Genomic DNA, 26,620 nt, shown 5'->3' on the forward strand with positions numbered 1-26,620 from the left:
CACACTCCTGTGATTTCTAGTCAACCTTTCCTGCTTGATGTAATTTAAAGGAAAAGAATAAAAGAGGATTCTGTCAATGTTGTCTCACCCGATTTACTACAATAAGTTTAAGCCTTTTTTTTAAAGGAAGATCTTAAAATTTAAACACGGTGGATTTCAAATAGATCCTTGTAACCAGTACATTCTCCTTCCTCTACCACTTATCATTCAAATATCAGAGGCAAACAAGTAAAAGAATTCACTGCACGCAGTAAAAGTATACAGGAGGATCATGCCAGATAATTTACCACCTGGATGTTCTCCCAATACTGAGAGGAGGCACTAAGAATGATACTTCAGGAATAATACAGAAAAAATCTTTGATGTCATGGTAACAGAACAAAGAACCAGAGCCCCTTTCAGAGTTATTTTCATAATCAGAAGAAACTGTACCTCTGAATTGATGAGCAGCCTGTGGCAACAGAGCTGCTTCCAACATCTGACAGATCAGAGATGAAAAGAAAAAAAAAGATCTAAAAAAGTTATTGCAGTACTGAAGAAATATGCACAGAGCACTCAGTAAAGAAGGAGAAAGCCTGAGAAGGGAGATAAGAATATGATACATCATTTTCACCCTGAACTAGGAGTTGACTCACCCGGATTCCTACACAATGTCCATGAGACTGTAGGAAAAAGAAGCAATTTGTGTCCTGTAGTACAGTCATCTAAAAAAAAAAACCCATATATTTATTCTCAGAATTCTGAATACTGTGCAGTGATAGCCCATCAGATGAGTCTGTAGTGCTGAGTGTACTGTTCAACTGATGTGTCTGGATTTGTCTTACACTACAGGAAAAACCTGAAAAAGCAGGTGGAAATAAAGCCATTCAGAAGAGCAAAAAATAGGGTATTCTGTCTCAAATTCCTTTACTGTCAATATATGTAACAGATACTCATAATTCTGCAGAATGTGTGTGTGTGTGTACTTATCTGTATAGAGAGTGAGGGAGACAGAGAAGAAAAATAGGAAGAGATGTTTGGATATACTAGATAGACAACAGGTAAAGGACTCCTCTATAACTAACTGCCAGTGATCACCTAGCTGGCAGCCTAATTGAATAGCATTTCTTAAAGGTCAACATTGAGGCTGATGATGTTTAACATTTTCACCAATGACCTGGAAAAGGGGACGGAAGGACCCTGAGCAAGTTTGCATATGACACAAAATTGCAGGGAGCATATGATATGCAGGCCTGTTGTTCAGATTGACTTTGACAAGTTGGAGGAATGGGGGGGGGCTCATAATATATACATAATATATACAGGGAGAGGCTGAAGTAACTGTGTTTGTCCAGCCAAGAGAAGAGAAGACTAAACGCGAGATCTGACTGCTATCTTCAACTGCCTAAGGGGGTTTATAGAGACAACTGAGACAAGCTCTTCTCTGAGATGCACAGCTAAACAAGAAGCAACAAATTCAAACTGAAATGACAGAAATTCTGACTGGAGAAGAAAAAACATTCGTCACACTTAGAACAGTTAAGCAGGTTGGCCAGAGAGATGGTAGGATCTACATCCTTGGAGATTTTTAAAAATCACCTGGACAAGGCCTTAAGCAACCTGATCTAGCCTGTAGCTAAATCCACTCTGAGCAGGTTGGACTACAGACCTTCAGAGGTCCCTTGCAATATTTTCTATGGTGGTGTAATATTATTTATAATAATAAAATTATAATATCCTTGCCTGCTAATGTCTAAATGAAATAGGTTTTTCAAGTCCATCTTAAATGAGTTGTTTCCTTACCGTTATTGCATCCCAGGGTACTGGGGATAGGAAGCAAGAAAAAGTGAAGATTGCACTTCCATCCCAAAGTTTTGTCTCTTTAGTGAGAAGAATGGGATCCTATTTGTCTGCGTTTCTGTTCTGGAGATGTGAAGCACTTCAGACACCTTGTACATTAGACTGTCAACAGGGAAACACCACAAGGCTCTGAAATTGGCAAGAACAGCTGAAACAAGGGATTCCATTGAAAGACCGCATAGAAGTTCTGCACAGGAAGTGCCTCTGCATATCACCACAGCTGGGATAGGTAGAAGGGGCACATCTCCATGGAGTAATATTACTCATTTGATATTTTTATTAAACATCAGGTAAGTCATTTGGATGCCAATAAAGCCTTTGACAGAGTTTAATGTAGGTAAAGTATTAGCTATACTAGTGAAAAATCATACTGGTACAAGAACTGTAGGGGTGCAAGGTTAAAGGGGAAAAAAACCCAAACAGCTGAGAGGGATATCAAGCCAAGGAACTTCACAGAATCACAGAATCACAGAATGGTAGGCGTTGGAAGGGACCTCTGAAGATCATCTGGTCCAACCCCCCTGCCAAGGCAGGATCACCTAGGGCAGGTTGCACAGGAACGCATCCAGTTGGGTTTTGAAGGTCTCCAGAGAAGGAGACTCCACAGCCTTTCTGGGCAGCCTGTTCCAGCGCTCCATCACCCTCACAGTAAAGAAGTTTTTCCTCACATTGAGGTGGAACTTCCTGTGCTGCAGTTTATGCCCATTGCCCCTCGTCCTATCCTTGGGTACTACTGAAAAGAGACTGGCTCCATCCTCCTGACGGCCACCCTTCAGATATTTATAGACATTGATAAGGTCCCCTCTCAGCCTTCTCTTCTGCAGACTAAACAGCCCCAGGTCTCTCAGCCTTTCCTCGTACGAGGAATATTCCAGTCCTTTAATCATCTTTGTAGCCCTCCATTGCACTCTCTCCAAAAGTTCCCTGTCTCTCTTGAACTGGGGAGCCCAGAACTGGACACAATACTCCAGATGAGGCCTCACCAGCACAGAGTAGAGGGGGAGGATAACCTCTCTCGACCTGCTGGTCACACTCTTCTTAACACACCCCAGGATACCATTGGCCACCAGGGCACATTGCTGTCCCATGGACAACTTACTGTCTACCAGGACTCCAAGGTCCTTCTCCAAAGAGCTGCGTTCCAGCAGGTCAACCCCTAACCTGTACTGGTGCATGGGGTTGTTCCTCCCCAGGGGCAGAACTCTACATTGTCCTTGTTAAATTACATGAGGTCATTTATATAAATGCTTAATAATGAGTCCAATTTGTATCAGTCCAATAATATTTTTTATTTTTATTAATGGATTTCACATCAGATTAAGTCCATGATAATAGAATTTTCTGAGGACACTAAGCATTGTCCATGAGGAACTGCGACAGCGTAGAGAACTACTTGCATATTATAGAGAATGCAGTGATAGCATCTCAGTGGAAGGTAATGGCTCAATACCCAGGCCACGCAAATAGTTACAAACCAATCACAATGTTTAGATACTCAAGAAGGCGACAAGCAGGATCTTCAGTTGCAAGAGGAGATGAGCTCTCTTGCAAAGTTAAAGAAACTGAGTTGCCATTATCCAAAACACAAGTAGAACTCACCTGGAATTTAATTCGTGTACCTCCCCGGTCACCTATGTTTAAGAAAATATGATCCACAATTCAGGAAATAGAAGATTTCTCCTAAGAGATAAAGCAAAATCAGCTCAGATTGCTTAGCATAATAGAGGCCAAAACAAAACAGGACAGGGTCGAGAGAAGCCAAGACAGAGTTTGATTTTGTTCTTGTAAATACAGCATAGGGGTACACAGTTGGAAGTGAGGATAACCATTTAAGGTAACACAAGAATTGGCAGAAAAACAAAAAAATATAAATTGGCTATGATTAAATATAAACTGCAAATTAAAAACAGGCTTCTAACAATCAGAGAGTGACATTCTGGACCAGCTCCCAATAAATGTAAACAGAATACGAAATCTAAATAGCTGATAATTGCTGTAAAGTATTACATGTGATTGCAAAATGCTTGACTCAATGCTTTAACAGATTTCTTCCAGCTTCCATGTTCCTAATTTCTATATAAATTATGAATACATGGTGGTGATAAACTGCCACCAATATATCTCTCAATGACATTGTCTTCATCACTTTATCAAGAATTTAGTAATAAAATTCAGTGCTGTATGTACTTGGAAGTATATATGTCACTGAAGGATGAAGCATGAGCAGGGATGTCATTAGCCACTGCCCGAAATACATTTTAACGATTAATGCTACTCAAGAAAATTTTCCCAGATCACCTTACTGATCAGGTCTGATCACCATGCCAAGCTGTAACTTTCGCACTGCTTGTTAACGGATTGCAACTGGCACGGCTGTTCTGCACTAGTCAATGGGAATACAAAAAAATTATGGATCTAGTAACTGTACTGATGATCCTTGTGTTGGCTAAGTGATAAAATTTACATAAGCATTTCATGCTGATAATTTAGCGGCAGAATGAGAATACAGTTTTTACTGCTCTGTGGTAATAACTTGGAAAAGATTGCATGCAAGCTAGTAGAGTGAGCAAGTAAGATGTTTCAAATGCCAAAAGCATCAAAGCTGACAACAGGAATACTTCATTGCTGACTGCAACAGAGTTATCCTGGTTGAAGTTCTAAAATGTCAAACCAAGAAATCTGTATGAAGGGAAAACTATTCGCATTTTGGATAGCTGACCTTATTCAAGGTCAATCAAGTAATATTTGGTTTTATCTGTGAATAAAATTTTCTTTGCAGATAGATTTTATAAAATTATTTTTAAAATAGTTGACAGTTGTATGTAGATTTCATTAAAATAAACAAATTATGCTCTCAGTTATGTGAATGTTACTTTCATGGACCTCATTGGGATTTACTGCATGATAAATGTGTGCGTAATTACAATAATATGTTTTCATAGTCAGCTGAGACACTTAAATCAGACAAGACCTTGTAAAGGCAAGCTGCCTGGTAGCAAAACTATAGCTGCTTAGCCTCTCTGAAGGTAAAGTTACCTGGAGAGGAACAATAAACAACAGAATTATGGGAGTATCAATCAATTAACTAAAGGTGAAAATACCAAATATAGCTTTACACTATCCAGACAAAAGTTCTGATGAAGCAGTTATGACTTTGTGTTATTTTAATTGTGTGTTTAGAACTGCCTTCCCTTCTTCTGCTGGAACATGGAACAAATGACAGACTCGGATGACACAATTTAAAACGTTGTTCCCTGCTCTGGAAAAGGGAGGGGTCCAAACGGTCTCCATTTGATACCACAGACTGGACTTGGTACCAAAAGAGATGAAATCTCCTTAAGACAGATGAATCTATCATTGTTGATCACTCTCATGCTCTCTTCACTGTGGAATCAGTCGGTGGGACTGAATTAACTGGATGCCAGGAGACATTTTTGAACTCAGGCCTGGGCTTTCCTTCCCTGCCCAAGTGATGTCACAGGAGTACCAGTCTCCAGCTCTGTCACAGCCATGCCTGTGTCTGGCCATGGACTTCATTGATCTGTAGATCAAATCAAATGGCCTGTAGATTTGTTTTCCCAGCTTGAACCTCAGACCTGCCTTGTCACCATGATCTGGACCCTCAGCTGAATCTGGCTGCCAACCCTGGCTCCCATCCCCCGGGGAGCAACTGGCCCTTGCTGCTCCCCAACCCATTAGACTTTTGAAAGACTTCCCTTCTTCAGAAAGAGGCACGTAAGAATACCAGCTTTTTCTGTATTCTCTACATAGCATGTGAACAGAGACAAAATCTGGCTGCACAGTCCAAATGCTGTGAGCCTACACAACTCTTTGGCTGTGCTGATATTTTTTCCTTAGGGCTCGGAATACATTATCTTAGCATTAAAAATACAGCAAGAATGTAGATTTTTTTTCTTAACTAATGTCACTGATTTTAGCTGGGAAAAAGCTTTTATGTAAGAGTTACACCCCCTCACCCTACAAAAAGATTTTTTTCCTTGTATTGTCTGCAAGCAGCAGGGCTTTAAGTATCTCCTTTTCCCTAAAGACAATCTCAATTACAATGAAAATCTCATGAGTTTTAGCAGCTTGTAACTGGAAGGCCATAGACGAAATTTACAGAAATCCTAGCCCCCTTTTACAAAGGATGCATTTCTAGTGATAGTATGAATGTTGTGCTTATTCTAAAACAGAGATTTAAGAACATCCTCAAAGGCAGGTCTGAACATCTTGTTCTAAAATTGAGTAGAAGCAACTACTTCTGAATTGGTTATTCATGTATCAGTTTTTTATCCAAAGAAAATTTAGCTTTCTTTTCTGATTGCTATAGAAAAAAAAAATGGTGAATTTTATACTGTCTTCTGAGCTTCATAGGAATTGGTATGCACGAAACAAATTTCTCTTTTCAGTGGTCAGGTCTGACTAGTAACCTTCTTACATCAAGCTCAGGACTGAGATATTTCATTCGGATCATCCTGACTTTAATTTACAATTGCTGCATGATACAAGATAATAAGTTGTGGATTAGTCAGCAGCTTCAGAAGAAAGTGTCTCAATCTTCAGTTTTTCCCTACTAACCTCATCAAAACTAGTGTCATATCTCTAGCACTAAATTCAAAATCAGGGCTTTTTCACTTGTGTAGATTCAGAAATTTGCAGGAGTAAAAGCAGATTCAGGACCAACATCTTTAACATGAGCAATGAAATCTTTGTTTCTGTTTTCTGTCAGTGAATTGAACTAAAAAATCAGTAATTTCATGGGAATTTACATTTCTGATAGATTCCTGCAGTTGAATTTAATGATGAAGTCATCATGGCAATCCTTTTTGATTTTCTGCTTAAAGCTTTCCTCTCACCTTGTTTAGTTCAAAATGGTTTTTAGTTTTGCGAAACTTTTATAAACAAAAGCAAGCATACATTACAAATTTTACTTTTTCCCCTGATAAATACAAGTCAAAGTATGGTCATCTGAACAGGCATTAATTTCACAGTCTGTGACCCATTTGTCTTTGCCTGCAAAGATGGGATCTAATATACAATTTCCTCCCATTGGACACATTTTTTGCAGTATGAAATTGTCATTCATAATAGAGACAGCTATAAAATCAATTCAGAGAGCAATCTGGTATGACTCTTTGGGAGAGTAAACTTTTAGCATCTGTAGTATCCTGTGTCAAGGATTTCCATAGTTTAACTGAATACTATGTGAAGAACTATTTCTGTTTGTTTGTTTTGAAGGGGTTACTCAGCAACTTTATTTGATGTCCTCCATTCTTATATCAGAAGGCAAAGTAAACAAGTCCTTCACGCAACTCAAGTTCTAATAGGCTTTTATAAAAATACCTTGGTCACCCCTCTTCTGTCAGAGTTCTTGCATGTTCTTGCATGTATTACCTACCTTTGTTTCTCTTTTATACCCTTCTCTGAATTTTTCTGATTGTGTTATATCCATTTTTTAGACTGCTGAAGTGAGAAGAGGGAAAAAGGAACAACTTGCAACTTCTAAGATGCAGGCATGAAATGGGTTTAATACAGTGGCTTTAGTGATAATTTCATAGAAAACAGTCATAGAATCATAGAATCATTAGGGTTGGAAAAGACCTTTAAGATCATCAAGTCCAACCATCAACCCAACACCTCCATGTCCACTAAACCATGTTCCAAAGTGCAAAGTCTACATGTTTTTTGAACACTTCCAGTGATGGTGACTCCACCACCTCCCTGGGCAGCCTGTTCCAATGCTTGACCGCTCTCACTCTAAAGAAATTTTTCCCTAATATCTAGTCTAAACCTCCCCTGGTGCAACTTAAGGCCATCTCCTCTCATCCTATTGCTAGCAATTGGGACAAGACACCAACACTCACCATGGGGTTGTAGTACCTCCTTTCGGGTAGTTGTAGAGAGCAATGAGGTCTCCCCTCAGCCTCCTCTTCTCCAGACTGTACAACCCCAGTTCCCTCTGCTGCTCTTTGTAAGACCTGTTCTCCTGACCCCTCACCAGCTTCGTTGCCCTTCTCTGGACATGCTCCAGCACCACAATGTCCTTCTTGTAGTGCGGGGCCCAAAACTGAACACAGGATTCAAGGTGCGGCCTCACCAGTGCCAAGTACAGGGGCAGGATCACTTCCCTACTCCTGCTGGCCACACTATTTCTGATACAGGCCAGGATGCTGGCACACCTGGGCACACTGCTGGCTCATGTTCAGCCGGCTGCCAACCAGCACCCCCAGGTCCTTTACCACTAGGCAGCTCTCCAGCCACTCCTCCCCAAGCCTGTAGCGGTGCATGGGGTTGTTGTGACCCAAGTGCAGGACCCGGCACTTGGCCTTGTTAATTTATTTTCTCTGTTTTCTTGTAATTTCTTTTCTCTGCCTACTACCATCAAATATAATTTCAAAAAATTAATAGATTCAAAAATAATTCAGGGATGAGGGAGTGGATGACACACACAATCTAACGGCATATTGTTCATTCCTTCAGGAAGCTAAGTTAAAATGTCTTAAGAGAATCATGGTGAGGTTTCCATACAGGATGATTTTTATCTGTTGCATCAATGTTTCAAACTGTAATATAGGTAGTTTTGGATGTCTGCAAACTCATGTTGAGTTTGAGTCTGCAGATCCTCATGTTGAGGATATATGAGAAAAATTCCTTTGATGGCAGACCACCTATTCACTTATCTATTTTACAGATTGTCATTGCTCTGACATTGAATGAAGCAATACAGTTGAATTTCCTTCAAAATGCAGGTAACTTGTTTTATCATAACTAGATTTTTATTGATAACTGGCAAAGTTCACAAACTGAATCATTAGGATTCAAAGGACAGAAGTTAATTCTATATTTGTGTAAATAAATATGTATATCTAGTGTCACCTTTTTGTCACTTGAACAACTCAGGTCCCACTCTTGCTCCTTAATATTTTGCGTAATTTCCTATATTATCTAATGCAATATAATATACTAAGGCTTACAAAAAAAAAAATTATAGCCTTACAGTTTACAAAGCTGACACTAGTCTCTTCAGCAGTATTAATTACTGCTGATTATTTTATCACCTGGGATCCCATGGTTTATGTTACAGCCTCCTGCCTTGATTACTCCTTGGGATTCACTTCCTACCATTCACTTCAGAGTTGTCATTTTGGCACCACAGCTTTTCTTACTCTTGCTCCATGGGACACCACATAGATGCTATAAGAAGACCAAAAGCTGGATCCAAATTTTGGTACTGAGGGTTCAAACAGATAAAACTCAAAGCATATTTTTTCTTGCAATTTCCCTTGAAAAAATCATCTCTGAATCCCACGTGCTGCCAGGGGGAACATCACAATTTCCACAGGAGCTCTTATAATTACACATAGCTCATTCAAAGACAGGGTACCCACATTTGAGCTTAAATGCAGTTCCTGGGTCCATGGGCAGAGGGCATGTATAGAGGTCCCAAGTGAGGCTTCTTAGAGCAGCCAAATCCTACTTGTGCCCTTGGGGCTCTGCCAGCAGCCTGCCCTTACATCCTCTTGCCCCACAGTCACATAGAGATTCCAGACAAGCAACACAGGATTTTTCATAGCCTCTGCAAGAGGGTTCCTGTGCTGTTTTATTGACGGTATGTTTGGTATGTCCTAGGTATGGTGTGTTACAGGGTGCATGTGTGTTTGATCCAGAACATGCCAAGAGGACCATTTTGAAAGGTGCTTGCTAAAACAGCACACACTTGTCCACGTTGCTACTTCAGTCCTATCCCAATAGCTATCCAATAGTTAGTCAAGGCATGTTTGGAAGAATGTTGGCTAGTACAGCCCCAAAGCACTGTGCAAACAGTTAAACAACTGGGATGATCATACACCGCCTTTACGCCTATAGAAGATGATTATATTGACTCCTGCATCCAGACGCTACTAGAGTGGATTACTTAAGAGGGAGAAGCAAAAAGATTTGGTGGATGCTCTCTAACAGAGGCTATCCGTGGTCGGTCGACCTTGGTTGGCCACCAGGTGTCCACCAAGCCATTCTATCACTCCTTCTCCTCAACAGGACTCTGGAAGAAGATGTGACAAAAAGCTTGTGGATTGAGAAAAGGACAGGGAGATCAGTCAGCAATTTTGTCACAGGCAAAACAGACTCGACTTGAGGAAATTAATTTAATTTATTGCCAATTAAACAGAGTAGGATAATGAGAAATAAGAGCAAATCTGGAAACACCTTGCCCCCACCCCTCCCTTCTTCCCAGGCTCAACTTCATGCCCAACTTCTTCCTCCCCCTGAGCAGTGCAGGGGGACAGGGAATGGGGTTGTGGCCGGTTCAAAACACATTGTCTCTGCTGCTCCTTCCTCTTCCACACTCTTCCCCTGCTCTGTGTGGGGTCCCACCCTTGGGAGACAGTCCTTCATGACTTTCTCCAATGTGGGTCTTTCCCATGGGCTGCAGTTCTACAAGAACTGCTCCAGCCTGGATCCTTTCCATGGGATCACCAGTCCTTCAGGAATGGACTGCTCCAGCATGGGTCCTCCATGCATTCACAGGTCCTGCCGGAAAACCTGCTCCTGCATGCGCTTCTCTCTACAGGGTCACAGTTCCTGCCAGGAGCCTGCTCCAGTGTGGGATCTCCATGGGCTGCAGTCTCCTTCAGGGTACATCCACCTGCTGCAATGTGGGGTCCTCCATGGACTGCAGGTGGATATCTGCTCTACCGTGGACCTCCATGGAATACAGAAGGACAACCTGCCCTCACCATGGTCTTCATCATGGGCTACAGGGGAATCTCTGCTCCAGAGCCTGGACCACCTCCTCCCCCTCCTTCTTCACTGACCTTCGTGTCTGCAGAGTTGTTTCTCTCACATATTGTCACTCCTCTCTCTCACAGCTGCCATGCAGCATTTTTTTACCCTTTCTTACATATGTTATCAGGGGGGCACCACCAGCATTGCTGATGGTCTCAACTGTAGCCAGCAGTGGGTCCATCTTGGAGCCAGCTGGAACTGATTCTGTCAGACATGGGAGCAGCTCCTGGTCTCTTCTCACAGAGGCCACCCCTGCAGCCTCTGCACTACCTGAACTTTGCCACGTAAACGTGATGCACTATCACAACAGCTCTCCGAAGCAGGAGGCTCATGACTAGCAAAAGCCTGAGAAGCTTTCCCACTTCTCTCCTGTCTTGCTCTCTGGGTCGCCATGGACCTCAAAGCATTGCCTGCTAGTTTTCTTGGGGCATAGATGCACTCATATTTCAGATGGAGATTTTCCAACAGCTCCAGCTATCATTTCCAGCTACTCCAGAGTATGTGCAGGATGCTTCTCAGCAGAAGCTGCTTGGTTGTCCTCTGCCTCAAACCCACATGACCCTTTCTCTAAGGAATATCTTGTTGAGAAGAAGGATTATGGGCCTATAAGTCTTTTGAAGTGACTGTGAACACATGGAACTACACTGCTACCTGTACTCTGCCTTCCGTCATACCTGCATCTTAAGACCAAGGTTTACAATGTGTCAAGAGCAGACTGGTTCCAATGAGCCCACTGGAAGTCAGGACCCATGGCAATCTCTTCCCCAGTCTGCTAACAGTCCAGCAGGTAGCAGGGCTGTACACATATCGCAGGCATACAAACATGCACGCCCTATACATAAGGCTGGCCACAGAGATCAACACAGACAGCAACGCCTTTACCAGCAGCCAGACAAACACAGAATGTGCTCCCTGTGCACATGAATGACACCAAGCCCCATCCGATTCCTCCTCTGTAGCTGATAAGGCCTGAAGTTTACTAGTGGAGATACTCAGTTTCTTGATCCACGTGCAGGTTCCTCAAACCCTAGACCAGACCTTTAAGTTTACTCAGAATCCATGCCCAGATTTGGGGCTTCATTTATCCAAAGTCCAGAACAGAACTTGGGTCTTTCCAGATGCTGGTCTCCTCCTGTTTGATGGCTATAGTTAGAAATAGAGTTTAATAAGAAGATGGAATAGACTATTAGGTCCAGGACTTGGCTAGACCAGCATACAGACCAACAGCTTTTTACAGACCCTTTTATCCTCACTTCTCTCCATGTTTTTCTCCCCAAAACACACTAATCCCTTCATTCCTTGCCTTTGGCCCTTTCCCTACAAATCCTAAGACTCATGCAGTCCCCTTAACACAACCCATATAAGATTTACACAGTCTCACAAGCCCTCTCAAATATCTGTCCTGGTTTCGGCTGGGATAGAGTTAATTTTCTTACTGATATCTGGTACAGTGCAGTGGTTTGGATTTGGGATGAAAATAATGTTGATAACACACTGATGTTTTCAGCTGTTGCTAAGCAGTCCAGGACTGTTCAGCTTCCCAGCTCTGGCCTGACAGCGAGCAGGCGGGGGGTGCACGGGAGGCTGGGAGGGGGCACGGCCAGGACAGTGACCCAAACTGGCCAAAGGGACATTCCATACCATACGACGTCACGCTCAGTATATAAACTGGGGGAGTTGGCCAGGGAGGTGCTGTGGCTCGGGAACTGACCGGGCATCGGTCAGCAGGTGGTGAGCAATTGTGCTGTGCCTCACTTGTTTTGTATATCCTTTTATCATTATTCTTAACAATATTTTTTTTTTCCCTGTCCTGTTAAAATGTCTTATCTCAACCCATGAGTTCTGGCTTTTTTTATGATTCTCTCTCCTGTCCTGCTGGGGGGTATGTGTGTGAGCAAATGGCCATGTGGTTGTTTTAGCTGCCTGCCGGGTTAAACCACAACAATCTCCCATAATAAATTTTCCATGAGAATCTTATTTCCCTTCTTCTCATCAGTTACAAAGTTCTGTTTGTATCTGTTCAAGGTTATGCCCGAGTGGTTCCTTCAAAGGCTCATCAGCCTTTGAACCAAGAGTTCTGGACTTTGTTATCTCCTGCTCGTTAAGGTTCATGTACCTACGTGTTTAGTTTATTACTTCTCTGCTGTCTTTTATGCTGAATGTTTGCTACCCACATATCCTGTCAAACTAGGTACCCTCACAGAGTATCTGACATGGCAATCCTGTATCATGCACCTCAGATGTTGTATGGAAATAGTAGCTTTTGTGTAATGTTTCTGCCTCTTACATTGTGACTGTACCTTCATGATTTTTTTTTTTCATTTCCACTTTTATTAGACGGTTGCAGGATTTTTTTGTTTCAAGCTGTAGACCTACTTGGTAGTTGATGCCTAGGGCACAATATATGTGTTGTACTAAAGGGCTGTGGCTTGGACAAAACCTTTTAAGAAGCTGAGTGCCGTAAGGCAAGCGCTGGTGATCTGTGCCACCCTGCAGCAGCCCGTCACTCAGGCTGCCCAAGGAGGGGGTGCGGCAGGCACGAGCAAAGAGCAGCTGGAACCACAGAAGGGCAAGGGATCAAAGTTTTGAGATGGCTGTTTTGTGACTCACCGGCCGTGCGACTTCACAGTATAGCCGATGGCAAGCAGCCAAGGCGAAATAGGAAGGCATTGTTCACCTTTTGTTGGCAAGAGGTCTGCCGAGGAGATATTAGCGGGCTCTACAGAATGGAGAGAGCTAATTTCACATATTACATGCTCACATTGTCTGCTGTGTGAATAACACCGAGCAAATCTCAAATGTGCCATGGTTTCCTCTTGAACTGAGCTAGTTCTTCCACTTACCTGAGGAGAGCCCTGGATCATATTAGCCCGTATTTAGTACAGAGGATCAGCTGACCAGGGAATGAAGAATAAAACACTTGCTGCGCCAGACTGACAGTGCTGACACGACTTAATGAGTCGGCGTCTAGAACGCCACAGTTACAGCCCAAATGCTTCACACCATTTCATTTCTACAGCCAGTGAAAACAGACAAGAAGGAAAACTTAGTAAAAATTAGTAAAAAATTAGTAAAAATTCAGGCACATCTAAACCTTGCTGTCATTTTTTGCTAATGCTGTGATCACATACGATCTAGGCTGGATGGTACTGCTGAGCAACAAAACTCTCAACAAAGCATCATGGGTCCTGAGCCCACTTCTGAATAATCTTACCAGATTGATGCTTTTCCAGTATTTTCAATAATACTAACTGCATCCAGTGATGAAACTGCATGTCTTAAGAGCCAACATTTTGTGGTGGTTATGTTCAGATTATTTCCCAACAGTGAGCTCCTCAGAAAAGGCCAATAGACTTTTTAAGTTCAAGAAAGTCGGATTTTATTGCAGTATCAACTAGAACACATAACTTAACACAACACAAAGATTTATAAATGGGGCTTTCCCCATGCACTACATCCTTGAAGATGGGTTTGTTGCTTCCAGATTTATTTTCTATGAACTTCAAGCTTCTTACTTTTGTCTTCCCTGGTTCCTAGAAAATATTACTTCATTCAGCCTAGGCTTGCTCTCACTCTTTTCTGCCTGCCGCACACTGCAGTCCCTGGAATCTTCCTTCCCTGAGAAGGCATGGATACTGCCCAGTACAGAAGAAGAAGGAATATAACACACAAACTGAGAAAAATGTGTACCTAGGAAATATATGCACAGGGCTGATTTAGTTATAGAACACAATTGTAGCTTGTTCCTCTTAATGTGGGTATGTAGTTTAAAACTTATACATTCTCTAATGTTCACATTAGTACGAGGGCTTTTTTCATTGCTGTGGTATGGGGGAATACTTTTGATACATACTTGCCAGTTATATTCTATGCCAAGAAGATAAATGAGCACTTGAAAATTAAACTGCTGATGTTATTGTTAAAATTAGAGAATACAAAAAAAGAGGACATTACATTTGGATTCATGTACCCACATGTGTAGGTATCTACATCTGACCTTGTAATCTAGATTCCTATAAATCTACGGACAGAAAAAATTATTTTTATGGTGTGTTTCATCTTACCGTATGTTACACCTCTAAAACGGGTCAGATGAAGTGCATTTTAAATGTGCTTGTCCTCTCTAATGAGTATCAAGGGAGCCTAGGTAACGTATTTTGCATGTGGATGGCTTCCACTCAAGCTAGCCACAGTATTTAAGGAAGTAATTGTAAGTATATAAAGTAAGGTATAGAAAACCAGATACAAGGGATTCTGGAGAAATAAATAAAAATTATATTCTTCTTTGAGAAGGGAAAAGTACAAAATGGGATATGAGACATATAAATCCTGCCACTTTCCAGGAATACTGGCACTGAACATGACTTCATTACATTTTCTGCCTTCCCTAGAATGTCCAGTGTCTGAACTTAACACCCTGTTGTGAACTAAAGGGCATTTCTCTATGTGCTTGTCAGTAACTGAACACCAACCACTATACACCAACCACCAACCACAGGAAGAAGTGTTCATTTTGATGAAAATCAGAAAGTTGTAAGCTATCGCCAGCCACTTTAATTTTAAACATATTTGACTTCTATGATAAATATTATTAAAAGCTAGGTAACACACAGAATCACAACAAAACCACTGTTCTCTTATTGGCCCCTGAATGCAAATTAGTTAAAACAATTCTTGATATAGATTTAAATTTAAGTTTGCAAAAGAAAAAGAAAGTGGAACGCAGCAAATGTTGGGTGGGGAATGTGACTGAAATTCAGTTGAGGAACGCATCTAATATTTTTAATAGTTGAAGACATGCAATGATAACCCAAGTGCAATGTAAATTCTGCCTCAAGAAAATAAATAAACTGACGGTTCACTATGAACCAGTAGTTCAACAGGAAAGAGTTGGGATTCTTGTAAAATAGGTAGCTTAGTAACCCCTTGGGTCAATATACTACTGCTGTTATCTGCACGGATATGAAAACAGGGATTCAAAAGAAAAATTATCAGATTGAAGAACTTCTAAAAAACGTTTGTGGGACACTGATATCCCTTTCCTTGAAAATACTGAATAAATGGCAGTATTTTCAACATTAATAAAAGCAAAACCATTTTACTGTGCTATCCATTAAAACAATTTTTGCCCATTTAAGAAGAAAGCCTTGCAACACTCATGCACGATATACCATTTCTTCCCTTATTGTGCATGCAAGAAACAGAAAGACAAAAAGGTTTTGTTTTTTGAAGTGCAACAGCAAATCTACCTGATCTAGGCTTCACCACAGAAAGCTCAATGATGAGTTTAACTCTTAGACCACAGTTTACCTTTGTATTATTGCATGTGTAGTCATTTTTTAGTACACTTCATGTCAATGACACTTTTGAAGGCCTTCTTTTTTTTATTGAACTTTTAAACTGCTCATTACGTCATTCTCTCATGTACTGCATTGGCAAGTACAGTACTATATAAAAAGAAAAGGAAAGAAAAATCGCAGAATCACAGAATCATTAAGATTGGAAAAGACCTCCAAGATCATCAAGTCCAACCATCAACCCAACACCACCGTGCCCACTAAGTGATACTGAAAAAACATTAATTGGTACCCATGAGGTAAAAACTATTTTTCATGGAGAAATTCAGTATTTTCTTGGAAGAAATTTTCTGGAAAACTAGCAGAGCAGCTGGTAGCATTGGACCTATTTTGTGGCTTCCATCTGTGCAAAGTATGCACAATAATCTCCTCCAAAGATGGAAAAAAAATGTTATTTGCTTCCAGAAACGAGTGGGTGAAGAAACTGTGAATTTATTTGTTACTTGTTTCCTTATTTAAACCAGAACTTTCTCATAACCATTACCAAAGAGCTAAACAGTATTACATGACAAACAGACTTGCATTAAATATGTTTTTGCTTAGTGAACGCATACGGTTCAGGTTGCTTGCTACAGGGGAAAGAAAAACTTCTAGTATGTGTCAGGGAATATAATTTCTATTTTTAGCACTCTGCCTTTTAGAAACAGATGTATTCATTTGAAAATGCAAATTAATTGGTTTTCAGAAGTATTTTCATAACTGTGAAAGCTAATTCATCTCTGGCAAAAACAACAGAGATTACATCGTATTAGAGCATATTGCTAATTCACAAGTTTCCCCTCATTTCCATTCCCTTTTAACACAAGGATCGGCTTCCAAAACATTTATGTTCAGTGATCTAAATGGATAACTGATTACTTACAAGGGCTTGAATAAGGAGGAAAGAACTTGTAAGCAAAACTTCATGCAGCCAGTTCAATGTGGTGGAAATGCCTCTATGGCCATTTGAAAAACCTACTAAATGTAGTTTTTCCGCAAGGAAAAAAAACAAAACCAAGCAAGCAACCAACCAACCAAACAAAAAGAAAAAAAGCACCAAAAATGTGTAAGGGGAGAAAAAAGGGAGAAAAGTGCTGATATTTTTACAAAATCCTGCAACTTGAAAACTGTTTGGATATGCTGTGAAGATACCTTCTGAAAATGGAGCACTGCAATAGCCTTGAAATAGAAAGAGAAATGTAGTTTAGGGAGAGGAATGAGATCTCAGCAAACTTTCTGTTAACTGGATACAGTGATTTTAGATGAGGTATTACTCTTGAGATTGGATTGGTATAAAATTTAATACAGACTAAAAATGTTACTTTAGACTCTGATCCTAAATGTATCATTCACAGAGGCAGTTCACTAAAATCATTACTTATCTCCATATGAGAGAGATTAGGTTCCAGCCTCTTAAACTTATATTTTCCTGCCGATTATTTCTTTTGTATGTTTCTGGTTAGACAGGATAAAATACAAACTTAAGTGGATCTTGAAATTATTGAAAAAGGACACAGGGGAGTCTTGTTCTCTTGATATCATAGTCTAAGTCATAGTCTAAGTCTTTTCCAGTACAAACACTAGTGTGAGAAATTTAACATGCACAATCTTATAGTTATTATGTCAGTACAATTTTTTTTTTTCCCTTTGAGATTAAATTGCTTTCAGTATACTAGTCTAGCGGCTATCCTGGACGGGGAAGGAAAGCAGTGAAGTTGCATCCCTTCTGCCGAAACATTCAACACAAAAGAAAGTAAGGTTCTTTGAGTAAATGACAAGAAGAGAAATCTCTTTATTCCCCAGCTTACAGGATCAGGAAGGGGAGGGGCAGAGGGAAGAATGAATAGTTGGGACACTTATCCACGAAGGGAATATTCTGGTCGACGCTCCAGAGTTTATATTTATGCAGTAACAGTTTTATATATAAGACTTAAACTAGAACCTTTGCCTAACTGCTGGTAAGGATACTCCACCGTGGGGGAGTGAGCGAGCGGCTGCGTGGGTCTTAGTTGCCGGCTGGGGCTAAACCACGACAGCCCTTTTTGGCCAACTGGATTTAACTCCAGTCACCAGAACTCTTTGGGCCTGGTCGTCCAGCCAGTTTGTTACCCAGCAAAGAGTACACCTGCCCAAGCCATGGGCAGCCACTTTCTCCAGGAGAATGTTGTGGGAAATGGTGTCAAAGGCTTTACTAAAGTCCAGGTAAACAACAGCCACAGCCTTTCCCTCATCCACCAAGCAGGTGACCTTGTCGTAGGGGATCAGGTTAGTCAAGCAGGACCTGCCTTTCATAAACCCGTGCTGCCTGGGCCTGATCACATGGTTGTCCTGTACGTGGCATGTGCTGGCACTCAAGATGATCTGCTCCATAACCTTCCCCAACACCAAGGTCAGACTGACCGTCCTGTAGTTCACCAGATGCTCCTTCCGGCCCTTCTCGTAGACAGGTGTCACATTCACTGACTTCCAGTCAGCTGGGACCTCCCCGTTTAACCAGGGCTGCAGCTAAATGATTGAAAGTGGCTTGGTGAGCACTTCTGCCAGCTCCCTCAGTACACCTGGGTGGATCCCATCCCACCCCATAGACTTGTGTGTGTCTAAGTGGTGTAGCTGGTCACTAACCATTTACCCTTGGATTATGGGGGCTTCATTCTGCTCCCTGTCCTTGTCTTCCGGCTCAGGGGGCTGAGTGTTCAGGGAACAACTGGTCTTTCTGTTAAAGACTGAGGCAAAGAAAGCATTAAGTCCCTCAGCCTTTTCCTCATACTGTGCAACTATGCTTCCACCCCACCCAATAAAGGATAGAGATTCTCCTTAGCCTTCCTTTTGTTGTTAATGTATTTACAGAAACTTTTTTTATTGTCTTTTATGGCAGTAGTGAAATTGAGTTCTAGTTGGGCTTTGGCCCTTCTAATTTTCTCCCTGCATAGCCCCTTGACATCCTTGTGGTCCTCCTGAGTTGCCTGCCCTTTCTTCTAAAGCTCATAAACTCTCCTTTTTTTCCTGAGTCCCAGCAAAAGCTCTCTGTTCAGTCATCTTCCCTGCTGGCTCATCTTGCAGCCCAGAGGGTCGGCCAGCTCCTGCACCTTTAAGATTTCCTTCCTGAAGAATGTCCAGCCTTCCTGGACTCCTTTGCCATTCAGGACTGCCGCCCCTGCCCCGCAAGCATGCCTCCTATCAGTGAAGCAGCTTTGAGTCAGAGGTGCTTGATATCCAACGTGGAGAGGTTTTTTTAATTTGCTCATAATATGATGTTCTAACCTATGACAGATATTTCTGGCTAGCAGCAGGGATTTCTGGCTGCTTCATTCTGCTAGTTCACATCTTGATTTTATGTAAATGGTAGTACTTCTCTACCGCTTTCTTTAAATACTCACACATTTTTCTAATGAAATAGCTTAATGCTCAGAGTTCTTCATTAATGTAAAAAAAATTTGGTATTGTTCATGAGTAATGACAGTCACTTATAATTTCTCCAATTAATAAACTAATTATGAAAATCAGCCTTAAGTTTGTCCCAACTGGAGACTGCGTTTAGGATGCTTCAAACACTAGATCCAATGACTTCTCAAACATCATCCAGTCCTTTAAGTCTTTGTTTATGCAAGAGCTCTCTGGGGAGTATGTGGAAACAAAACTGGTGCTGGATTAATACAAGTTTCTTTCACACTTACTATAGTTAATGAACTTTTCTGCTATAAAGCTGAGAGTGCCAGAGACCATGGTGGTGTCACGTTGAGTGGTGAAGATGGTTAGGCTTCTTCATTTCCTCTGCAGAGCCTCTCACATTGCACCTATGATCAATATTGCCTTCAGCTACTGGTGGTGAGAGGATGACACTTGTGTGCTACGAATGACCACCTGAGTGTTGTTTGTGCAGAACTTCTTTGGGAACAACAGTGTCTGATTCTTTCTGTTCTTCACTCATGAGAAACAGAAGGGACAATTTATGTTGTCTCTATGAGCAACAGTAAAGAAGTATGTTTATGTGATGCTGGCTATTTCAGTTCTGCTAAATAAACCCAATAACCCTGCAGGCATCATTTCATTCTTTTTAAATGGCCCCATTCAGCAATGAGGAGATTCACAGCTATCAACAGTGACCGATTTTCTGGTTTATCATCAACAAGAAACCAAAGTCCCTGTGACTCAGACCACATGGCACATCATAGCTCTGTATAAGTCTACTGTTGAACTTACAGAGGTTTTTAAATTACAGATTTATAACCCTCCTGTTTTAGATCCTGTCTGCCCTTCCTAGTGCCCTCCCACCACCATGCATCTTCTCGGAATTCTGATGTGCTCATCACTTGAGATACAATGAAGCAGAACTTCGCAACTCCAGGCCCTACCATCTCTCTTCTCGGCCTAATGAAGTGAAGTGCAATTAAAAAAAAAGCACATAGTTTACATTATTATTTCATACTCTTTATTTATAACTTTAAAATATCTTAATTTTTTGAAGGAAATGCTTTTAATAATTAGTTTTTGTAGGGTGTGTTAAAACAGTTTTAAAATACTTTATTCTTGTCAAGGAACGGGAACTTAATATAAAAAATAAAATGGCAATACTGAATTTTCATTAAGTTTGCTTGCCTAGTTCTGCATGTATTCAGAGTCTGAAGCATTGAAACTTAGGAGCTTTTGTAGAAGAAGTATAAACAACTAGAAAATTTGGGTATTTTCAGTGTTAAAACAGAATTTTGAGAGTAACATTCTCACTAAAGCACAAATAGCCGCAAGGAACACTGAACTCTTTTGAAAACATCTTACCTATTCACTTCTTTCTGATAGAGTGCAGTTTCTTTCTGCAGAACCCAGCCCTTAACTATCTCACGTAACAAAGTGCCTTGTTACCTGACCTAACCACGGCCCCAACCTCTCAAATCTAAAACGCGTAGTGCTCAGCTCCGTTCCCCAGGAAGGGCACTTCACACGGGGAGTTTACTCACCCCAGAGGCAGTGATTCACTCCAGTGGCACTGTCACTTGAACTCTACTCCTGCTCTAATGAGTATGTTATTACATTGTTGTAAAGCTCTCACGGTAGAAAGATTGAGAAAGCCTGAACTACTCTGTTTGATCAGAGCACCTATACAGGAGTTACAAGTTTCAATGTCTTAATCAAGGTCCAGTCAACCATGCAGCTGTATGCACTATCGTTAGCGAGAAGGAAGATTTAATGTGGCTCCGCAGAGCCAGGGATGAACAGAGGCTCCCCTGAGGAATACGTACAAGCTAGCAGGAAGACAAGAGCGAAAAAGCAATTTTAAGTACTTGGATAAACTGTGAACCAGAGAAAGTTTCAGGTAGACTAAAAGTTGTGTAAGCAGCGGCAACGGTGCAAAGAGCACTCGCTAAATAAAAGTCCAACAGCATGAGCTGAATAGAGAAAAACCCAGAAGCTAATTCACATGGCGTGCAGCCACCTCTCCTGCCAATCAGATACGGAACGACTGCCGCGGGAATGCTGCGGCGGGGCCGTGCCTCGGCGGTGGGGCAGGCTGGGACACCACGCTCAGAGGCTTCGGCCTTCGCTGCTGCTCCTCTATACGATCGAAAGCGCGCGCTGCAACGCATGGAGTCTTCTGGCTCGCTCGCTATATAAAGACGTTGTGTGGGTGGTAGGTGCCGGCAGCCGTGATGACGACAAGTGATGCTAAATACTGCCCTTTAAAACCTCTTTACGGATGCTTGGGTGAAATGACAAGGTCGGTCTCTTGCCACACGCTCCCACAAGACGCTGTCCGGGTGAGCTGAACCGGAATGCTCCCGCTTTAAGACCCGGTTCTGTGTGCGGCAGGGAAGGGCAGCGCGACCCGCCAGCAGCCCGCGGCGGATCGGAGGGAAGCCGGCGCGCGCGCCGCAGATGACCGGGGAGGGAGCCCCGCCCACACCGGCGCCGGCGGAGACCGGCCTCGCCCCAGCCGCACGGGGAGGGGGCGGGGCAGCCGAGCGCACAGACACCGCCCCCCCGACGCCCCGCCCCAGCAGCGGCCCCGTCCAGCCTCTCGCGCCAGGCGAGAAGAAGCTACCCCACTCTGCTCCTGCGCCTGCGCCAGGGCCAGGGCCGCAGCGGCGCCCGCGGACGTGCCGGTGCATTGCAAAACAATAAATGACTGTGCTTGTAGAAGGGCGTGGCACATGAGGGAGCAGCTGTTCCTTTCAGTGGGACAAGACGGTATTCACCGGGCGCTTTCGACGCTCGGCCTCTGCAGAGAGCACCTTCCGCGGTCTTTTCCGCTGCCACTAGTCAGGCAGCGGTGACGTCACCCTCCAGGAGACGAAGGCGGGCTGGGTCCTTGCTGCGGCCGTCGCGCGGCGTGTGACGCAACTTCGGCCGCGACCCCCGCGCCGCTGCAGGGGCTGGGCGGAGGGGCGCGTGTGGCTGCGCGGGGCGCTGCCGGGCCGCGGCGGGCACCATGATGCCTGGAGAGACACCGCCGCCGCCGGCCGGGACTGCAGCCGCCGCCGCGGCCTGCGCGAACTGCGGTGTTCTGCAGCAGGTAGCAACGGGCCGCCGTCCCTGTGGCGCTGGAGCGCCTGGGGCGGGGTGTTTGGTTAAGGACGCGGCCGCGGGGCTGCGCCGGGCCGCTGGCGGGTGGGAAGCGCTGGGCGCTGCAGTCACCGCTCCAGGTGCGGCGGGGGCTCGGATAGCGAATGTGGCAAGCGGGCTCTGTAAAAGCAGCAGCAGTGGCGAGCTTTAGCCGGGCGAAGGTGCGGAGAAGTAGCTCGTGTCTCCGCGGCGAGCCCGGCGGGACCTGCTAGTGACTTTCTAGGCGTATCCTTTTGAGTTTGCTTCGGTGTAGTGGAGGGAGTGTCATCGTTGACCTCCTTTCTTCAGTGAGCGTGTAGTGTTATAGCAAAACGCTTTGGGAACCTGCTGGGAGTTCAGAGGGCGGAGGAGGTCTTCGGACACACTTAGGATGAGTGTGGATTGAGAATCTGGGAAATCTGTAGGCTCAAGTGAGCTAGATGCCGTTTATCGGTAATGTTCTGCCAAAGCTTAATCTGATTTTGAGAGGAAAAGTTATGGGGATTTTAGTGTATAATCTACTGTAAAGGGAAAGTTTGAGGAGCTTTTGTAGTAAAGCCTCAGCTAAGTATGCTTACTTTCTTGTGGAGCCTGCATTCTCTGTATGTATTTGTATGAATATATTTTTGGTGAATTAGTAACTAGGAGAACTGAAAAAAAAAGATTATTGTATTGTGTAGAATATTAGCAATCAATTCAGGTGCTGTTTACAGTGTATGTATAGTACAGGTTTTTGGGGTGAAACTTCTTTACCAACTTGAGACTCTTCCTTACAGAATGTAAATGAATATGTAGCCGCATTAATTGCACTGAAGCAAAAAATGATTGATGGAGAGTAAGTACAATTGCACAAGTGTTTTTGTTTTTTCTTGGTTTGGTTTTTATTGCTCTTAAGTTTGTAAAGCAATGCAGCAAATACATTTTGTGGAATGTAGATATTTGCTAATGCCTAAAACAAAATCCTCCTCAAAATGAAGTAATTTCTTCACAAACAGGCTCTAAATCTAGACTGTAAGACTTCTTTAATTTATGCCCTAAAACATCTGTGTGTAATGGTAGTAAAACAGGGCTATTTTGTGTAGCTATAACAGCTAATGTATTATTATGTATACTAGCAGGAGCAGCTCTTTGAAGAGATGTATTTCATTTTATCTATTGTGAAGAATACGATATGAGAACTAAAAGTCAAGCAAGGGTGTATACAAACCTTTTCAACAGAATTTAGTCCAAGCATTAAGGTGTGAAATGCTGTTGGGATTAAATATTAGAATATGGCAAGTGAGGCCAAACATCAGTCAGAACAGTAAGGTTCTAAAACGCTTTTCATAGTTTGCTTTTTCTTCTGTGACTGCTTCCACCTTGTCTCAATAACCACCAACATATGACTGTATGGAATAATGTATCAAGATATGTTATTTATAGCTCTATGGCCTAATATCCTTGCTATGTCTCCCAATTGTAATGGTTTATTTCTTATGTACCCTGTCCCAGATATGTGTCAATCTAGCTTTAGCAAATCTCAATTCCAATCCTGCACTTCCAAGAAGTGTTTAAGAGAACCCTCACTGTCTTAACTGGGACCCTTTTCTGGGACCTCCAAACTTTGTGTCCCTCTTCTCTCTGCCAGTGCATACATTTCTTGTTGGAATTACCTCTTCTTTAACTACTTGCAGCTCAGACTCTTTCTTTTTTGCCTTACTTGATTACTTGTAACTGTTACAAGAGAAAGTAATGCAGCTCTCTGTGTACGGGAGTAACTTCCACGGTATTTCTCTTTCCTGTCCTTTCTTCTCTCCATTCTTAAAAACCATAATGTTTGAGGAAAGGAGATAATAACTTTATTAACTGTGGTGCTGTCCTGTGGCCCACAGTACACCTTGGAGAAGAGCGTTACCCTTTTATGGCTGCCTTTTAGGGTCTTTTGAACTATTTTTCTTACATTTATGTGTTCTTTCCTAGGAAAACTTCCTTTTAAGTTTGGGAACTAGGATATGATTTTGTGATTATATGTATTTTTTTGATTATATATATATTACATTCTTTATCTAAATAATATGGTTGGGGTTTTTTGTTTTGTTGGGGTTTTTTGGGGGGTTGTTTTGGGTTTTTTTAAACTGCAAATAGTTAATGGCTACAAATTCATGTAATTGCCAGTTGGGTTGCGGTGGGTTTTTTTCTATTTTAAATCAGCCTTGTTTGAGGTTTGAATGGGTTAATGAAACAGAAGGGTTGTATTGACTACTATCAGAAAATGCAAACCAGTCTTAAACTTTCTGTATTTATCTATAAAGCAAAAGGAAAGGTGTCCTAAGATTGTTAAAATCAGGTGAGAGAATGAGTAATGTCTTTTTTTTTTTCTTGCAGTCGTTTGCTGACAGAGTATCAACAGAAATGCACTGATATCCTTTACTTTTTTATTGGTGTTCTTACAGAATTAGTATATTGGCATTTCTTATAAGAGGGCTTGCGGCTTTTTATTTAACATTTAAGTTAAGAGATGGTGCATCAAATAAAGAACAGACTGGATAGGCTTTGTAAAGAAAATAGGGCTTTGGAATTAAAACTATCCACTTAAGATCCAGCTGTATCTAATATAGGGCTTAATATGGACTATTTGAAATCTCTTTTGCTGAGAATGAGTCAAGTTTTCTCATGTAACGGAAGAAGTTCTGCTTATTCACATCAAATGTATTGAAATGTTTCAATCAAACAGTTCTGCAAGTCCTGTATTTTTTGGGTGGAAGTCTTCATTGGATGTTTCTTTGCAAGTGGCAATTGGATTGAAATATATATAAAGACATTTGATAAACTGCTTTTAATTTCTACCTTAACAAGTGATTACAGCTTCAATTTGCTGAACGGTGAGTTTGATTTAAACTGTTTACTAAAGATGCTATGTTCTCCTTGTCTTGGACAGTTTTAGGAGTCTGACATTGTAACAGCAACAGCCAGCCCTAGGTCTAGGCTGATCTTTTAATATGGTCCTTTTGTTTTTTAACCGTGGTTCCTAGGCCATAGTTAGCAGAGATACCCTTGATGAGGAGAGAAATCTGTCCTCTTTCTACAATACCTGTGTGAAATGCTTTCCTGGCCCTGTGTTACATGAAAGTCTAAAGTGACCAAGAGGAGATGTGGAGCTCATCTTTTGGTGGTGATTAAATGTAAGCGTATTTGGGGCGGCCCTATTTATATGAAGCATTTTGTCTTAGAGTTGTGGCTGTGTGCCCTGGCTTACTCTACTCTATTACAGGGGAGGAGGCAGCCTATAGTCTTTATGGACTCCATCCTGCCTGCTGAAAAATCCTGCAGTTGGACTCTGCTCTTATTTCATAGCGCTATCTATGTGGAGACACTTATTCCTGGCACTTCGGTGTAGGTAGCTGGGCAGTACTCCTGTGTGGCACATGGCATCTGCTTGCATCTAGCTTTAGGTTCAGTTTAATGTTTTTAAATCAGATGTTGCATTTTCTTTGCATCTAAAATGTTGGATGGAAAAATGAGAACACTTAGACTCTTACAAGCCTTTGGGTGTCTCTCAGCATTTTTCCATAGGCGGAAAGCAAAATATTCAGACTCTTGCCTGAAGAGTCAGAACATTAAGTTTGAAAGCACCCATATTTTTTGGAAACTTTTTTTTAATTGCTCTTTCCGTTTCAGAGAGATCTCTGCTCTTCGTTGCCAAGTGGAGCAGATGCTACAGAAAATCCTGCCTCTGGAAAAGTGCCAGGAAGAGTTGGGTTCCCTGAAAGCAGAGTTGGAAGAAAAAAAGGTGTGCTTGTAAGATTTAAATAACTTGCACTTTTTCTGTTGAAGGAAATGTATATATTTAATGCTCATCTTAATGAAGAAGCTTTAATGAGCCCAGTTATTATTTCCAGTCCATTAGGACAGGCAGCTCTGGTTTTAGGTGCAATTAATTAAATGGCAGCAGGTTTCAGATAGGCAAAAAGTTCAGGCTGTTGTAGTTTCTGTGATATGTTTTTTAAATCGCATTGTTTGAGTCTGATTTCCTTATTTAGGAAGGAAGGAGATACATTCAAATTCCTTTGGTTCTGTTCTGATCTTGTTAGATTACTGAACTCTGTATAACTTGTACTATTAAAGGTGCAAGGAGGGTCTGTGCAGAA

The 26,620-nt window shown here is 42.0% G+C and overlaps 1 protein-coding gene across 1 annotated transcript in view; it reads left to right on the forward strand.

Moving 5' to 3' along the window:
• Window positions 1-22,374: 22,374 nt before the first annotated feature.
• ICE1 (interactor of little elongation complex ELL subunit 1) overlaps window positions 22,375-26,620 on the forward strand; it is a gene marked incomplete at its 3' end in the record, with an annotated part of 45,230 nt that continues 40,984 nt past the window's right edge. The window contains exons 1-4 of the mRNA XM_081996465.1: window positions 22,375-22,464; window positions 23,270-23,328; window positions 24,858-24,913; window positions 26,153-26,262. Of these exons, the coding sequence (XP_081852591.1) occupies window positions 22,381-22,464; window positions 23,270-23,328; window positions 24,858-24,913; window positions 26,153-26,262 (309 nt within the window). The 5' untranslated portion in view covers window positions 22,375-22,380. The remainder of the gene's footprint in view (window positions 22,465-23,269; window positions 23,329-24,857; window positions 24,914-26,152; window positions 26,263-26,620) is intronic.

The sequence above is a fragment of the Phaethon aethereus genome, assembly GCF_964289735.1.
Source record: "Phaethon aethereus genome assembly, chromosome: 2".
In the NCBI taxonomy this organism is placed as follows: domain Eukaryota; kingdom Metazoa; phylum Chordata; class Aves; order Phaethontiformes; family Phaethontidae; genus Phaethon; species Phaethon aethereus.